Genomic DNA, 18103 nt, shown 5'->3' with positions numbered 1-18103 from the left:
GAGATTAGAAAATTTGTGAGGAGTGCACAAAGCTGCACACGTATTTTGTTAAATAATCACCACATCAAAAAGTTTGCTAGTTTTTGAGATGTAAATATTGAGATCATACATTGAGATAAATATTTTATATTATGGACTAATTTGTTTGTACGATCCTCAGATTTTAAAAAAAATTATAAACTTACACTTCCGTGGCGGCAAAAGGTCAACTAGACAGACACAAATCAAAATTAAATTTCCTCGACAACATTTGCTGTAAATACTCACTACCGAACTTAATCGAAAATATAATTTCGGAGACGCCCCTTCATTTCATACACGTAGCAAAAACTACGAATGCTGACAGTCAAAATTTTGAAGCTGAACAGTCATTAATTATTTCCACGCAGATTTCATTTAAGCTTGCACCTTCTTCTGTTAGTATATTTCCCATTTAAACATAAAGCTATAAGGGCAGGATTGGTAAGTTCGCTTCAACCGTTGACAGATGGCGGGACATTTTCCTTTCACTGCTTTCAAAACACCAAAAAGACGGACTAGAAGTAGTGCTTCTAAGCAAGGTATATCGTGAATAGCATGGAAAGGGTTAACCGCTACGCCTCTCTGCAGTGTCACTCCAAATCCTTCAGGAATATAACATACAAGAGCAGGATATCGAACAGATAAACGGCTCTCCTCCCTCTGGTACTGAAGACCCCCTGAACTGGAAAACTCGGGGATCAGTCCCTCGGATACAGTCCCAGGAATCTGACTTCAGCAAAATGTTCTCAAATCTCACGAGAAATCGATGGAACTTGGAAAGACAAGCCATCCAGTACGGTTTAGAACATGGCTTACTCGATGTTTTATGTGCAGCCATATACAGAGATACAGAAAACGTAAGATAATCAAGTTATGCAACATAAAGATTGTCCCCAACCATCACTCAAATACCTGAATATAGCAGAGTTTCTCAACCGGTGTACCGCGACATCTGAATTTGAACGCGTTTCTAAACACTGAGCTATTGTTACTGTGAGATCTTCGCTACTGTTTTCTTATCTCATCGGGCTGTATTGCTGTTTCTTTCTTAAATTGTTGTTGTTATTTATCAGGTTATGAAATTTGGTGATAATTATGTATCGGGCATTTTTGTCATTGGTGATGAGAAATAGCTTCATCAACTTCATCTATACTTGTACCCCTCTTCCGTGTTTTAACTAAACAACGCGACAAAGTCAACATTACGTCTTGGATAGAAAGAGCAGAGGAAATTTGAAAGAGAGGATTAATGTCCCAAGAAAACACTTTAATAATATCAACACACCTGATACAAATGACACGGTGGTGTTTACTTTTATGTAAGCTGAACCTGACTCCCGGAATTACTTAGTAGTGGCTTTAGAAGCGCTTGGCTCTTTCCTCCCGTCCCGGAAGTAGTTCAGCCCCTAAAATTGGCGTAAAGATTCGAACCCCAGACACTTGAAAACAATGTACCTAAGCTTTGAGCAACAAAACTGCTTTGCATTTCACGTGCACAAGTTTTCATTTCCATTTCGAATTCTGCCCTGTAGTCAAACCCTGCATTTCTCTTTCCTGTACCTTCACGAGAAAAAAAAATCACGTCGATCTAGTAAACCCATACAAAAGACGTGCCCCTTTGAACGTGCGAGTGTGATGTCTGTCTTCCACCAAAATGTAAACAGCAGACTCACACGCACGCACACACACACACTTGTTTGTAAAAGCAAATTTGTGTTTTCGATTACTAGACGTCGCTCGGGAAAACAAAGCCGATTGAAGTGGTGGAGACGAAAGAACTGATGAACATCGGGAGAAAGGGAATTACAGATCAGGAAGCAGGGGCTTCCTAACGAAACGACGCCAGTAGCGACACGTACTCTACTCTTTGTGCCTCCCCACCCTCTGCGCGGGTCTTAAAAAACAGTAATATTGAAGTCACTCTAAATTGCAGATAGCGACACGGCGTCCATTTGATTTGATTTGTTTTTTCGCTACTTTCTGACTGCACTGTGTCGCTGTGGATCCAATAACGCCTTTTTTCCCTATTCATGACCGTGGTATTGTCAAAGTTTCTTAAACGAGCGTAGTTTTCCTAAAATGCCATACAATAGGCAACTGTTAGTTTATGGCTTGGTTGGCAATCACAAGCTGTTAAGGGATGTTGGACCTTACGGGTTAATATTTATGAATTCGTGTTCTTATAACCATAGCCATGATAATGCTGTTAAGGGATTTTGGGCCTTACGGGTTAATATTTATGAATTCGTGTTGTTATAACCATAGCCATAATAATGCTGTTAAGGGATGTTGGACCTTACGGGTTAATATTTATGAATTCGTGTTGTTATAACCATAGCCATGATAATGCTGTTAAGGGATTTTGGGCCTTACGGGTTAATATTTATGAATTCGTGTTGTTATAACCATAGCCATGATAATGCTGTTAAGGGATGTTAGACCTTACGGGTTAATATTTATGAATTCGTGTTGTTATAACCATAGCCATGATAATGCTGTTAAGGGATTTTGGGCCTTACGGGTTAATATTTATGAATTCGTGTTGTTATAACCATAGCTATGATAATGCTGTAAAGGGATTTTGGGCCTTATAAGACAACATTTGTCACTACGTTAAATACCTTGGATTTCCCCATCATTATTGACGAAAAATTTACTAGCATTATTTATAAAACACAATGTCTTTATTCGTAGCTTTACAGTAAAATAAGTAACAGACAGTAAAAGTACCAATGCATTTATTGTGAATTATATTTTAAATTATTGTTGTGTTTTGCTTATAATTTTGTAACGTTATAACCAGACATGAGATATACTGCGCATTTGTTGACAGAATTGATTAATTGCCGAATTCTTATTGGTTTGGTCGTAATAATGTGACCACAAACGTCGGACGAACTACTTTGACCATATTCGGATTTCGTCTGCAGTAGCCTAAACTAATCACCCGTGACAGGAATCCAACCGTTACGTTAACATGTCCATAGCTCTGCCTTAAACGTCGTAATGCTGTTTTATTCCTAAAGAACCCTTCTCCTGCTTCAGCCGAATAAAACAAAACAATTTGATTTTCTCCGTTCAAATCCGTGTTTGGTAGAATGAGACGGATTCGATGTGACCACTGCAACTCTATAATTTGTTTACATTCCGGGTAGAGACGTGTACTGCAGAACGCTAATTTAACCGTTTACAGAGCAGCCTGCCCAAACAGAACAAACACATTAAATAGCACCGACAAGAAATCAGGCAAATATGTCCTTGACATGCATTTCTTTTAATTAAGACGTCTGCATTGACACCCACTAATGGTACTATATGCGATTTTCTTCGAAATAAAAGTTTTATGCAAATATTACAAGTTGTGCTGTGTAGTCTAGAAGTACTGACCGACGTTTCAGAGGTGCCTACTGCCTTCATCAATGTGAAGCCATGATGATGGAGGCAGCAAGCACCTCCGAAATATCTACCAAACATCTTCAAATTGTTGTAACTTACACGTTTGGCAAAATTATCTATAAAGGTGATTTCTATATACTAAAACGTAACAGTTTAAGGTTATAATTATCTCTGAAGGTCGCCTGTAAAACATTGCTTAAGCTTAATAAAATCTTCTCGGGCAATTGCTCTGAGATTTTATTGAGTTTAATAACCGCAAAAGCTCCAAATCATATATTCATTAAGCTGATCAAACGATGGATAATTCCCAAGTTAAATTTCACTGCTTTAGGTCAGACTAAAGACTTAACGTAATATACCACTTATACCATTTTTGGGTAGAAGGCCACTGTTTAACAGCATTCTACTACATGTCGCAGCGTTATAACTACGTTTATGCCGCACTCTGAAATTGTTTCCTAACTTCCCCAAAAGTCGCAATCCTTTCTGCAATTACCTCCCAACTTGTCAACATCATTAGCTTGCGTGCATGAAATAAACTAACGAGGAAAATATGCATACTTACCACAGGAAAACCGTCCGTGGGCATTCAGCAAGTTCTAAGGAAATGCACAACTGGGGACACTATTAATTGTTTTCCACACACGAAATCGATAACTTCATCACTCGCACTTCTTTCAAATTCACTCAACAAATTAACATTATAATAAAACCGTAAAAATGCCACATAACCGTGCATGCACACATCAAATTTCCAGCCTGAGTAGATGGCAGCAAGGGTCACATACATCGCCATCACCATCTACTGTTAAATTAGTCAAACTACTACAGACGTGTTATAGAAGTCATTTTTCTTTCAGGAACTACCAACATTAATTCAACATTATGGAATATTTCGAAACCTTAATATTCCTTAAACATATATTCCGAGCAATACTGCGATGAATAGTAAACGTACCAAATCACTGACCTGTGCAAGAGAACTAATGCCAACTGCACGCTTATTATTACATGTCGAAACAGCTGATAATCCACACACACTGAAACTAGAGTAAACGTAATATTACGATTCATTACTTCCAAGTGTGTTTCATGCATTACACGAATATACCGTACATTTACATTTTTCACGCAGAGGGGTTGATTGTAAAATGGGAAAAAAGACAGAAGCAAAAAGATACGAAAAGGAGCTGAGAAAACGGCATCAAGAAGAACCTGCTGCTATAGGAGAGGCACTCTCATAATTTAGAACGAATATTTTAAACATTCTAAGTGGCAGGTTGAGCAGTTTAGTCAGAATACGATGTGGGTGTTCTTTTTGCAATTATCTCCCTACCTGTCAACATCATTAGCTTGCGTGCATAAAATAAACTAAACAGGAAATAATAATTACTATAGGAGAAGCGTTCGCGGGCATTTAGCAGGTTCTAAGGAAATGTACAACTGGGGCACTATCAATTGTTTTCAACACACGAAATCAATTTATTCATCACTAGTAGTTCTTTCAAATTCACTCAACAAATTAAGAACATAAAAAACCCATAAATATGTCACATAACCATGCACGCACACATCAAATTTCCAGCCTGGAGTAGATGGCACCAAGGGTCACATACATCGCCATCGCCATCACCATCTACTGTTACATTAGTCAAACTACTACAGACGTGATATAGACGTCATTTTTCTTTCCCGAAATACCAACATTAATTCAACATTATGGAATACTTCGAAACCTTAATGTTACTTAACTCCATATTTCGAACAATACTGCGATGTATAGCAAACGTACCAAATCACTGACTTTTGCAACAGAACTAATGCACACTGAACGATTATTATTACAATTCGAAACAGATCTGAGGACCCACACACACATACACACACACACACCAACTAGAGTCAACGTAATGTTGGTATTCATGATTTCGAAGTACGCGTTTCATGTTACACTAATATACCGTGTATTTACATTTTACACGCATAGGAGTTGATTGTAAAATGGGAAAAAAGGACAGATGCAAAAAGAAAGGGAAAGGAGCTGAGAAAACGGCATCGAAAACTGACAAGAAACTTAAACAAAAAAATAAAAAAGAACTTGCTGCTATAGGAGAGGTACTGTCATTTAGAACGAATATTTCAAACATTCTAAGTGGCAGGTTGAGTATTTTAGTCTCTCAGGATGAGATGTTGGTGTTCTTTAAAATATTATGACCAAAAGTCTTTTTCACGTTGATTTGCGTGTGTTTGGGTTAGTAACTTGAAATCCAGATTTAAAGATAATTTAGGTTAGCACAGATTTGGTTAGTTAACTTTGAATCAAACTGATTCACGTGTTGTAAGTGGCCACTATTGCAAAGCTGTTCTAATTCTTATTTTTTTAAAAAACCTAGATTTTGCGGGTTCAAATGAAGGTGATGAATTGGAAAGTATTGGAAAGTACACTTGCAGAACATCAACAGTAAATAACTATGATGGACAGCCATTCCAACATACCAACCAGTATAAGAAACCAAAGGTGGTAAATCTTTATAAAACATGATGACAATACAAGATTTAAAAGTCACATAACCATAATCTACAAGTCCTATGAACCCCACAGAGAGAAGGAACAATACCAGTTTTTGTCATACTTTGATTGTGTTTAAGTGTAGCCTATTGTTACCACCTGTAAAACTTTTAATGGATTATACATACGAATTCTACTGAGGATGATGAGAGATCTTAAATGAAACATGGTGGACAATTTAATTTGTAAAATGTAGCATTAGATGGTGTCTGAATTAAATTAATTGTAACTCATCGATACAATGTTAAAAATGATTACTTTGAAATTGAGTTGTTGTACAACCTGTTTTAAGATAACATCCTACATTTGCCTCAAAGGATGAGAAAAACCATGAAAAAACCTCAGGATAGTTTGTCTCTGAGTTTGGAATCAAAACTAGAAGCTCCCAAACATTAGTAAACCATGACATTTGGTTTAATGCTAGTTAAGCTTATGATCTGTGTATTATGATTCTATACTTTTATATATTCATATTTAAATTTCTCCCGCAACCACATTTATATTTGTTGTTCATGAAAGACTTTGGTTCACACTCATAAAATGTATTCTAAATCTACAATGAAGGAAAATTCAGCAACACTATTTTATGCTTTATTCTTTATAGAACTTTGGAGACAACAGAGTTCTAGTGTATGCTTTTGTTTTCAGGATGATATTGAAAATATTGTAGCACAAATAGAACTTGAAGAGAAGAAACAACAAGAAGTGGTAGAAATTATTGTTTCCCCTCCTTCAAGTAGAGCAAACTTTTCGTTAACAGCACATCCAGATAAAGAAGAACTAATCCTTCTTGGAGGGGAATATTTCAATGGACAAAAGGTGCAATACCTGTAACAGTTTTACAAAACTGCTCTACCAAAATAACCTTGCCAGACCAGTCACTTTACTGAACTCCCATAGTATATACATTTATCAAAAAGGGGATGTGATGGATTTTTTTTTATTTTAACTTGACAGTGCATTTTATTGCCAGCATTTCAAACATTTATTATATCTTTACTAAATGTAGGACAAAGATGTGCCAGTACATTACCTGCCTCTACGGAGACCAAAGGTTCACCATATGCTTATAAAAGCTTGCCACTGACAATGTTCTGAGCCATTTTGAATTCAGTCCACATCTTCATACCCTACCTCCTTCAGTTCCATTTTAATATTATCATCCCAGCTATGTCTAAGTCTCCCAACTTTCATTCCTTGAAGTATTCATAATTCTCTGTATGCACTGAGATATTTTATGCATGCTACATGTCCTGCCCACAGCATCATCCAGTCACTCCAAAATTATTGGGCAAAGAACACAAATTATCAAGCTCTCATTATGGAATTTTCTCCAGTGTGATAAAAAAAATATCACTAGAGCAGGTTTTCCCCAATTTCTTCAGTTTTCCACTGTCACCACCCCATGAGGTGTGCAGTAGTCACAAGTTAGAGCCTTCGTTTCTGATGTGGCACTTGGCTAGTGACAGAATAAAGGTAGTTCAGTTTCTTTCTTTAGTCTAAATATTCTCCTCAGCACTTCTGTTCTCAATCACCCCTCAGTCTGTGTTCTTTCCTTAAAATGAAAGACAAAAGTTACACACTCATATCAAATAAAAGGTGGAATTATACGTTTTTGGTCCCTTGCATGAGCATCTGAGTTTTATAATTTTTATGGAACATTAAATGGTCATAGCACTGCATACTTTAATAATCATCATTTTGAAATGGTTACAGACCTTTTTATATAGTGACTTATACTTCTACAACATCCCTCGGAATGAGTGGATACGAATGAAGGCTCCTGGCGGGCCCCCTCCAAGATGTAGTCATCAAACAGTTGCATTATCTGCAGGCAAAGGCCAGTTATGGGTGTTTGGAGGAGAGTATGCAAGTCCAACACAGTCACAGTTCTACCATTATAATGATCTCTGGGTATATCATGTGTCAATGAAAAAATGGGAAAAAATAAGGTAATTCAATGTCATGGCCATATTTATGTTCAAGACATAAATTTCTTATGTCTGTTTTACTTGATTCTCTACAGCAGGTCTTTTCAAGTATTACAGGAAGATTAGTCAGTCTTCAGTAATTCAATAAATTAGACTCAATGTTGTTTTCTGTATGAAGCACTTGAAACGGATGCATAGTGCAGAGATTGTCTGTCCACATTTCATCTCTGAACTACTGAATGAACTTCAACGTAAATTTGACATCTGGATTGTACGTCAAAACTGTTAGGCTGGTTTAATATTGTATGATTTGAAGTTTTCACAGCGGTGAGTATGAAGATTTCTGTCTTCTGGGTTGTTGCGCTGTGTAGTCCGGTTGATGTTTACCAACGTTTCAGAGGTCATACTGCCTCCGTCATCAGGGCGATCAATATGCCAATAGGGTGTGTGGGGCTAGATTTATAGGTGCCGGAATGTGAATGGAGTAGCCTGCCCCGAGCCAATGGGAGCATGGTTTAATATTGGTATTTTGGTTCATGCTGGACCAAAGTATTACTCGATGTTAATTTCATCCAATTTCTCGGAAAAAAAACAGTATGAAAGCTTGACATCATCTGCATCCTTCCTCATCATTAATCACTTCCTTAATTCACATATGTAAATATCTGCGCAGTGCTTCTGGAGGACCGTCGTCAAGAAGTGGGCATAGAATGGTGTATATTAAGAAGCAGCTGATTGTGTTTGGAGGCTTCCATGATAATTTGCGTGACTATAAGTACTTCAATGACGTGTATGCCTTTAATCTGGAGAACTACACGTGGAAACGAATAGAACCTACAGGTACTGAACTAGGGATGTTTATGTTTATTTAAATGTGGTTTAAACTTAAAGTGAATGAATTATGGTCAAATGCATGTGAAAGGTTGAACCACAATTTAATCTACTTCAGGAGAGGTAAATTTCCAATGTGAAATCAATTAAACACACAAATGTTGTTCCACCCCACTCATGATCAGTAGGGACCAAAAATGTAGACAGGCTAAAGTCATGTAGATGACTAGTTGAGAAATATTGTAGCACTTACCATGAAAAAACTGATGAGAGTTCTTTCATGAAACTGGTAAGACGCACTTAGAAAACTGTAGCTGATGCATTGGCTTCTTTCACAGGAACCCCACCTGCTCCTCGATCAGGTTGTGTAATGGTGGCTTTACCCAATGGAAAAGTGCTCATCTATGGGGGATACAGTAAAGAAAAAATCAAACGTGATGTTGATAAAGGTGTAATACATACAGATATGTTCCTATTAACACCAGAAAGTAAGTACTTGTGCCCCAGCTGATACCATCCTTCCAGTTATAATACACTGGTCCATGAAGGAAACAACCGTGTTCCTTTCCTACCCACTGATGGCGCCGTAGGGGTCCGCGCAGTATGAGGCGTGGGCCTTGTGCCGCTTGGACCGTGGGTTCAAGTCCCACTCAAGCCATGGATGTTTGTCCGCGTTTTTCTGTGTTGTGCTGTCCTGTGTACAGGTAGAGGCCTTGCGACGGGCCGATCCCTCTTCCAAGGAGTCCTACCGAATGTCTATAGATCAAGCCAACGAAAAGTTGGGACCAGCAGTGCTCAGGCACTTGAAGAATGGGTCGTTCCCAGTATTCCAGATAGTGCCATATACATAATGATATTAGCAAGTTATAAAGTAAAGCTGTCCCACTATATGCCATGCAGGCACTTGGGGGAGAGGAGGTATAGCTCCAACTCATTCTTAACCTCAGTACTAGATGGAGGTGAGTTGTCAGCGTCACACAGCAGGATTAACAAGTCACATGTGTATCAACTTCCCTTCAGCAATCAATAAGTGTGTCATTGTGTTTTTCGTATTCCATAATATGTACAAAGATATTCTATACAAAACTTCAAAAGAACTGATTAAAGTTTATATAGCAAAGAACATTTATCATACTAAATTTAGTTTTTGTACAAAATATTGTTTGATTTGTGAATATTTAGCAGCTATATTATTGACTGAAAATGTATGATTTTAAATAAAATTAAAAATTATACACAATCAAAAACAAATACTACAGGAAAACAAAATAAAACAAAGTATAATCATTTTATAGCATCATAAATATAGAAAATATTAACTAATAAGGGCAAAGAAGCCAAAATTGGGAATATACATAAGTGATCAATATGACTAATTATTCTATTGCTAACTACAGCAACAAATTTTGATTTTTAAACTATGCCATAGTCTATATTCTACTTTTACCAAGACTTGGAAACATTTTCCATACCATTCATGGAAGCCTACATATTAAATGGTGTTCCTGGTATGTTGAAAGTGTTGGCTCATTTGTTTTTATTTCAACAGAATTTTTGATATGAAATTTTTAGATATTACTGAAAAAACCAGGTGTTAAATGATGTTTTCTCTCACAATAACTTGTAAAGACTCAAATAGGTTGAATTGATATGAAATTTTATCAAAACTTGTTCATGGTGTGTACCACTGATACAAAATTACAGGCAGACTTATGTATACACAAAAAGGAAGGAGAAATTAATTTTAATTACATAGTTTTGTCTGTATTTATTAAAAAGTTCTTCAGGGTGAGTACATGTTTGATTCTTGTTTCTCTCATTATGCAGAGAATGACATATCAGGACTGAAATGGAAATGGGTGGCAGTGAAACAATCTGGAGCTCGTATCTCAGCACGCTGTGGCATGTCTGTAGCCGTTGCACCTGGCAACAAAGCCTATGCATTTGGTGGAGTATGGGACATTGAAGACAGTGAAAATGATCTAGCAGGGACATTCTACAATGACCTTCTTACTTTGGATTTTGATAAAACACTTTGGAGGACAGGTATTTCTGTCCAGTAATTAACACATGCAGTGTTGCCTAGAATGGAGAACTTAATGATTTATGTAATTTTTCTTGAGAAGGCACACAGGCAATGTATCACTTTTTATGGAAACCAAAGGTCCATTACTGTATTTACAAGAGCCTATAAATGAACCACATCATGAGCCAGTTAAATCCAGTCCACATTCTCATGCCACATTTGTTTAGTATTAATTTTAATATCCTCCCAGCAACATATAGGTATCCCAAGTGGCCTGTTCCTCTGAGGTGTTACAAGTAGGTATTTCTCATCTCTCCTAAGCAAGGAGGTTAATAGGGTATTACATAATCAGTCCCCAATAGATGTCAGAAGCTTACAGTCCTCTGTGAAGCAAAGATTTGCCAAACATGCACCCTCTACAGGACAAAAGCGGTGGAAAATATATGGGTATTCACACTCCAAGCAGCACCCTAATGTTGAACATACTGTTATATTCATACTTCAGGGTTGAGTCCCAGTATTTACCTTCAGGAACTGAGGAAAACATGTAAACATCAGTCAAGATAACCAGTCTCCATGTTTAAAATAGTACCCAGGATTTCCAAACTATAAAGCTGAGGTGTTACCCAACACACATCATGATGTCAGATGTTTTAGGACCACAGAAAACATTGAGTAATCATGAGAGTGAAGTAATCTGGATACCACTGTATCTATTTCCAGTCACACTGTCAGGTAAGAAGGATTCTGGGAAGCAGAGAAGACGGCGCAAGGAGAAAAATGAATTACCCAATGATGTTGAAAATGATGATTCTGATAACATATTAAATGAAATGGATACACTTGAATTGCAAGATGCTGTGAGTGATAATGGAACAGAAGAGGTAGGTGGTCATTTTCATATTCTAACATGAAGGTTCCTTTGACCTCTAAACTCTACTTAATTTTGCATACATTATGTTTTATTAAACATTTGGGCTGATACATTCTGAGCTCAGAGACTCTGCCCTCCATAAAACTCTGTAATGATGTAACTGACTGTGAGACTTATGAACAAATGTTTTCATATTAGATAATATACAATTAGATATTGTAACCATTTTGGTTTACAAGGTGAATATTTTGAAGAGAAGAAAGTACATTTTATAACAGCAAGTTGTTTATCTTACCTCAGTTCTATTTCATCCCATGAGCCAAGATAGCCTTCATTGATAGAGACTGAATATGAATTTTTGTTTCCCAGCACCATATCCACCCACGAACCACCTCTTAGTGAGTGTTAGAAACTGGTATGCACAGGCTTAGAATGCATGGAACTTCACCTGTGCACTACCTATATGCATATATGGTGTGCACTTAGACAAAGGATTAACTTTACCTATTTATTTTCAGTCATTCACAGTGTGGTAGAATTACACCAGAGAATGTCAATTTTTTGGTTGGGTAGGTTCACAGTGATCTAAAACAGTGGTATTCAACCGGGGGTACGCGAAGACATCTTAGGGAGTACGTGAAATTTAAAAAAATATATATATTATTTTATGATAATCACTGAATAATCAGTAATGTAATTTATTTAATTTATTTTAGATGTAATTATATACTATGTATAACTTGAATTATACACCAACAACTTTGGGGGTACAAAGTTGAAGAGAAATTATATCTGGGGGTACGCGAACAAAAAAGGTTGAATACCACTGATCTAAAATACTATTTATTCTCTCACGGAATATTTTATTTAACTTACAGGTAGCAGCTGTACCTTCTGCATCTAATGCTGTGGTATCAGATGATGGTATTTTCAAAGTAACAGTGAGTTCTGTTACATCAGTGTCAACATCTCAACAAAATGTGGAAGGTAGCTCAGAAGCAAGGCAGGCATTCTCTCCGTCACCTAGAATGAACTGTGGCCTGGTTGTGAAGCATAGTATCCTTTACTTGTATGGAGGACTGATTGAGGAAGGGGATAAGCAGTTTACCCTATCAGACTTTTATTCTTTAGGTAAAAAACAGTGCTTGCATTACTTGATCAACTTAGACCATGCCTTAGTTCAATCAGTTTGTTGCAGGCTTCTCGTTTGCTCCGAGGTCAGTCCACGTGATAAATTTAAAATATTTTCAACAGCAGAAGCAAATCAAATTTATATTCACAAAGTTCTTAAGCAGCAGCAGAATAAATCTACTTATACTTCTATCTAAACTACTCTCTTGTTTTATATGGGTGTGAAACAAGGTCTGTCACCCTAAGCGAAGGACACAGATGGAGGTGTTCAGTCTTAAGACAGCGAAAGTAACAGGAGGATTCAAAAATTACATAAGGAGGAGCTTCATAATTTGTACTCTTCAACAAAAATATTATTATGAGTAGACGAGATAGATAGGACATGTAACATGGGGAAGATGTCAAATTTTACTTGAAAATTTGTAATGAAATGTTAAGAGATCAAGGAATAGATGGGTGGAAATATTAAAATGGACACTAAAGAGAGAGGATGTGGGTGTGCGTACTAGATTCAGCTACCTCACAGTATTGTTCATTGGGCTGTTTTGAACACAGTAATGAGCCTGCAGATTCATAATATGTGGGGAACTTTTTAACCAGCTGAGGGACTGTATCCCAAGAAGGAATCTGCCCCACAGAGTTAGTAATCAATAGCTTTGATGCATTAAACAAAATGCTTTCTATTCCAGATCTACACAAACTGGATGAATGGAAGACACTTATCCCAAATGATCTAACAAGCCAAGAATGGTTAGAATCAGACAGTAGCTCAGATGCCAATGAAGAAGACTCAGGATCAGATGGTGACAGTGAAAGTGATGAAGAACAAACTCAGATGGTAGTTGATGAAATTCAGCAATAAATTAAGTGTATAACTGTCATTAATCATGTTATTGATATGTCAAAATATATAAATACATATTATCATCATGTACTTTTCAGTAAAAAAGGAGTGGTATATAAAATGTAAAGACTCTTTTTCAAACTGTAAACCTATGTTTTTCTGTGCTTACTTTTTACATGTTTGTTCAAGGTACTTTTGACAGTAAAGGCCATACCACATTCTGAACACGTGTAAGGTTTGTGACCTGAATGGGTCCTCATGTGGACCTGTAAGCCATGGTTAAATGATTTTCCACATATGGTACAAGTGTAGCGCTTGATTGTACCTGCATGCCATTTACGGTGGGCATATAAGTTTCGTTTTGTCATAAATGTTTTGTCGCACTGATCACAACTAAATGGACGAGCACCAGTGTGCTGATTCATGTGGCTGGCAAGAGTACTGCGACGCAAGAAACCTTGGCCACATATCAAACACTTGAAAGGCCGCTCTCCATCATGCTGCTTTGCATGCTGATTCAGATTTCCAGTACTACTGTAGCATTTACCACAGGTAACACATTTAAAAGGCCTTTCTCCTGAATGGGACCGCTCGTGAATTTTTCGATCTGAATCCTTTGTGAAACCTTTGCCACATACTGCACACTTAAATCGGTACTGCCCCTCATGCCGTGACAAAACATGAGCCCTGAGTTGTGTCATAAGAGCAAACTTCTTTTCGCATTGGTTGCAGTGGAATGGTAGATCCCCGGAACACAGGCGGATGTGAGCCACGAGGTTTGAACTGGAACTGAATCGTTTACCGCAGTGCTGACACACAAAGGGGCGTTCTCCTGTGTGAATTCGTGTATGGATATGCAGGGAGTTACGGCACATAAAACCTTTCCCACACTGTTGGCAAGCAAGACGAAATTGACCCTCGTGCTTACGCAGGTGATCATTCAAAGAATAATGCTGAATGAAAAGTTTCCCACAAACTTCACACTGGTAACGGAACTCCCCAGTATGCAGCAACAGGTGGTTTTCCAGTGCACGCTTAAGAGTGAATCCCTTACCACACTGATCACAATAGAAACTGAACTGTTTGGTATGTTGCTGCTGATGGTGATTGTTTAAATACTCCTTGCTTGAAAAAGACTTATTACAGACATCACACTGATACTTTGTATCATAAGACACTTCTACTTCACATACTCTTTGTTTATTAAACACATCACTACTCCCATATTCTGTTAATACATTTTTATCAGATTCTTGGGACATTATTTTATTTTCACCATCCTTATTTTTCATTTCTTCATTTTCACAAGGTTTTTCAGTACAACAAGCTATCTGATCTGTATGCATGTTTTCTTTAGTATTCTCTGGAGCTTCTTTACACAAAGATACATCCCCACTGTTCTTTGATTCCTCTGCAATGCTTTCTGCATTATCATCACTTACTTTCCAGTTTTCAAGAGCTTTTAAGGACATTAGCCGGGTTTCAAATAGTTGGATTAGATCTTGTTTTACAGCAGCTAATTTTGTCTCTAAACAGTCGACTGTGTCAATCAAATTGAGACATCGCCTGCATATAAACTCATTATGGAGTTTACGAATCTGCGTGTGTATATCTAGCACTACTTGTGCTAATTTAGTTACTACAGGAATATGAGATGTTGATGTCACAGGTGAGTCACACCGCATGTGGATGAACTGATTGTTGGCATTTGCTGATAAGCTGCATACCAGACACTTGGCAGGTTTATCCTCTCTGAATACAGTGTCCTTCATTTCTTCTATAGAAATCTGTAAATAAATCAACAACGCAATACTGTGTAAGATATAATGCACCAGATAGTAATTATATTATTATTTTTTTAAAGCATGTATCAATTGCACTGATAAATGGCAGTTCATAATCCATGCTGCTCAACATATGTACATCATTGACTTAAAATGGTTTAAAATCAAACTACTTGTGATATCTGACTGATGAAAAAAATGTTTTTCTTCCTGACAACTTTTAGTAAGAGATCACCAATACCACACTGGATCAAAATCCATTTAGTATTTTCAGAAATAATACATGTAAATAGTTAAATTTCCTCATTATGGTTTAATTTTTATCACACTGAGATAAAAATAAAATCAAAAGAGAAATAATTCAACCTCACAGCAATAAATTACTCATGAGTATCTTCGTATCAAATCTAAAACAATATAGCATCAAATGTCATATAAAACAACATTATCTCCAAGTAAAAATAGCACCATTATGTAACTTGCAATAACTAACATCATAGATCAATGTTAACCAATCCAAAATGTACCTCGCTCTCTGTCATCTCTTCTTCAGTCTCTTCTACAATGATGTCACTTTCACAAGTGACACTGGAAGACTCCTGGTTGCTGTTTTCCTTGCCATCCACCTCATTGCATTCTATCTGCAACTGCTGAGTGTTTAAACATGACTGCATTCTGTCACTGACAGCAGCATTACAGTTTAGCAGGCAGTGGACAGCTGACTTCTGCATACCAAACACAGGCCGGCTGCTGACTGGCTCCATCGATAGTTCACAACAGCTGTTATTGGATGACACATTCACAGAACTGTCATTCACAGTTTTTATGTCTGTCTGAAGACAGCTATCCATCATCTCACAGGTTATTCCAGCATCCAGGCCACATCGGGTATGCTCCTGAAAGGTCTGCAGAACTGGTGACATCGTGTAAGACTTACTGTTATCTGCCATATTGTTCTCATGTTTTGAAGAAACAAAGTGGGTCTGGAAATGACCAGTGTTATGAGAACCATCATTACCCATGTGCAGGATAAGGGATGCCTGAGAATACAGTGTATCCTCATGTAGCTCGACTGATGAACCATACAGTGAAGAGTGACCCACATAACAATTTTGCTCTTGCTGTTTTTGCTGTAGAGGCTGTTGAAAATGTTCAACTGATTGTCCATTTTGTTGAACTTTCTGAAGATTACAGTATTTGACTCTTTGTTCTTTATTTGGTTCTACACAAACAGACTTTACTGATCCACTGTCAGAACACTGATTAGTTTGTTTATTTGAACTATGATTTTGCGAATGATCAAAACAAGAATCAGATGAATGCTTGAGATCAGGCTGCTCTTGAAGTAACATGTTTATCTGGGAAACAGAACATGATGGAAATTGTTCATTGCACTTGTAATTGCCTTGCTGGGTGTTTTGATTCTGTTGGTTTCCATACCCTATCATCCCTTGGTTGCAGAGCCAGCCTTGAGAGTCTAGACTGTTATTATTCTTAGACTGCATGCTTACTAATTCCTTGCTTACTGCTCTGTAAGCTTCTGCAGACATTGGAGAACACATGCCAATATTCTCTGCAATTCCTATTCTATTACCACAACATGTATGAGATAAACCATGGCTATTACATGATACAGTTTTGTCGCTATGCTGAGCTCGACTACCCCTGTCTCTTTCTATCTGCTGCGAAGTATTGTTCACTGCAGCTGTAACTCGGGTTTCTGATATCCAAGGGGGAGGTTCTACATGACCGTAACTGTTGACATTTGTTGTGGAGAAAGAATTTTGTGATGTATATCCCGTCTGTGTACTGAATACTCCATTATACAAGGACTGTCCTTGGTTAGAAAGCAAAGGATTGAATACTGGTGACTGTTGCAGCCCTCTGTGGAAAAAGTGTCCTCCAGAACTTGCACTGTTATTAGGCAGCGAGACTGAAGTCTGTCCAACACTTGAGGACATTGCTGCTGCTGAATCTGACCCCACACCATATGGTGAAGAATACATTTGAGGTATTTCCATTACTTCAGTCTGTCAAAATCCCGCACGTTTGACAACTGAGTTCAGGTAGACTGTATAAAAGATCTTCCATAATTACCAGCCACAACACAGCTTGAACAAGAATCCTTATGTGACATAACATTTGGTACCTGAAAAATTATGTAAATACAAAATTACTAGGCACTGTAAAACTGGGGAAACCTGTTACCTATAAGATTTAATTTCTGCGTGATTTGCTTTCCAATTTTGCTTTCACATTTACAAACTTGGCGAAATGATATACCGTACCTCACTTACCCACTGCCACAGGACTGACAATTATTGTGTGCTGTAGCACATACACAAGTACTATAGCCAAAAAGTCTCTCTCGGTAAAAGCAGAAACCTTTTATTTTGGCTGAATGTTGCTGAAATTTTGTAAATTTGTTTGGAGATTATCTAAATTTGGCATTTTAAACCCCGCTCAAATCTGAAGCCAAGAAACTTATTAAATACAGTATTCGTACCTTACATATCGTCAAGTTCTGAGTAATAATTCAATAAAACTACATTTCAGACAATCATAAGGAATACAAAACGTACAGCAGTGTAAGACAGCAATTTGTAGTAAAGGCACAACAAATAAACCTGACGGCTTCGTCAAGGCGTTTGTTATTTAACAAGTGACTGTAGAATTTCGAAGACGTCATATGCGTG

At 37.4% G+C, this 18103-nt stretch overlaps 2 protein-coding genes across 2 annotated transcripts; one reads left to right on the top strand and one right to left on the bottom strand.

Annotated features, from left to right (window-relative positions):
• The first annotated feature begins 828 nt into the window (after positions 1-828).
• Positions 829-13848, top strand: LOC110828988 (kelch domain-containing protein 4). The gene is made up of 11 exons (XM_087346077.1): positions 829-878; positions 5513-5532; positions 5811-5935; positions 6635-6805; positions 7703-7938; positions 8591-8757; positions 9087-9236; positions 10576-10794; positions 11498-11662; positions 12531-12779; positions 13469-13848. The coding sequence occupies exons 1-11, from the start codon at positions 829-831 to the stop codon at positions 13639-13641; spliced, it is 1725 nt and encodes a 574-aa protein (XP_087202203.1). The 3' UTR covers positions 13642-13848.
• On the bottom strand, positions 13467-18059 carry LOC110828987 (uncharacterized). The gene is made up of 3 exons (XM_022062247.2): positions 17914-18059; positions 15935-17556; positions 13467-15410 (listed from the first exon to the last, which is right to left on the bottom strand). The coding sequence occupies exons 2-3, from the start codon at positions 17426-17428 to the stop codon at positions 13773-13775; spliced, it is 3132 nt and encodes a 1043-aa protein (XP_021917939.2). The 5' UTR covers positions 17429-17556; positions 17914-18059; the 3' UTR covers positions 13467-13772.
• Positions 18060-18103: the final 44 nt, after the last annotated feature.

Source organism: Zootermopsis nevadensis, unplaced genomic scaffold (genome assembly GCF_977971745.1).
Source record: "Zootermopsis nevadensis isolate Lab colony 2312 unplaced genomic scaffold, Znev_1.0 Znev_ptg000010l, whole genome shotgun sequence".
In the NCBI taxonomy this organism is placed as follows: domain Eukaryota; kingdom Metazoa; phylum Arthropoda; class Insecta; order Blattodea; family Termopsidae; genus Zootermopsis; species Zootermopsis nevadensis.
The sequence above is the reverse complement of the archived record's forward strand: the minus strand, read 5'-3'. Positions and strand labels throughout refer to the sequence as shown.

Bases quoted from the DNA above. Each gene is read 5' to 3' on its own strand.
- LOC110828988 (XM_087346077.1), top strand. From the start codon at position 829: ATGGCTTACTCGATGTTTTATGTGCAGCCATATACAGAGATACAGAAA. The intron at 7,939-8,590 runs GTAATTCAATGT...ATATCTGCGCAG, and splicing joins AAAAAATGGGAAAAAATAAG to TGCTTCTGGAGGACCGTCGT. The intron at 12,780-13,468 runs GTAAAAAACAGT...TTTCTATTCCAG, and splicing joins ATCAGACTTTTATTCTTTAG to ATCTACACAAACTGGATGAA.
- LOC110828987 (XM_022062247.2), bottom strand. From the start codon at position 17,428: ATGGAAATACCTCAAATGTATTCTTCACCATATGGTGTGGGGTCAGAT. The intron at 15,411-15,934 runs GTACATTTTGGA...ATTTATTTACAG, and splicing joins AAGAGATGACAGAGAGCGAG to ATTTCTATAGAAGAAATGAA.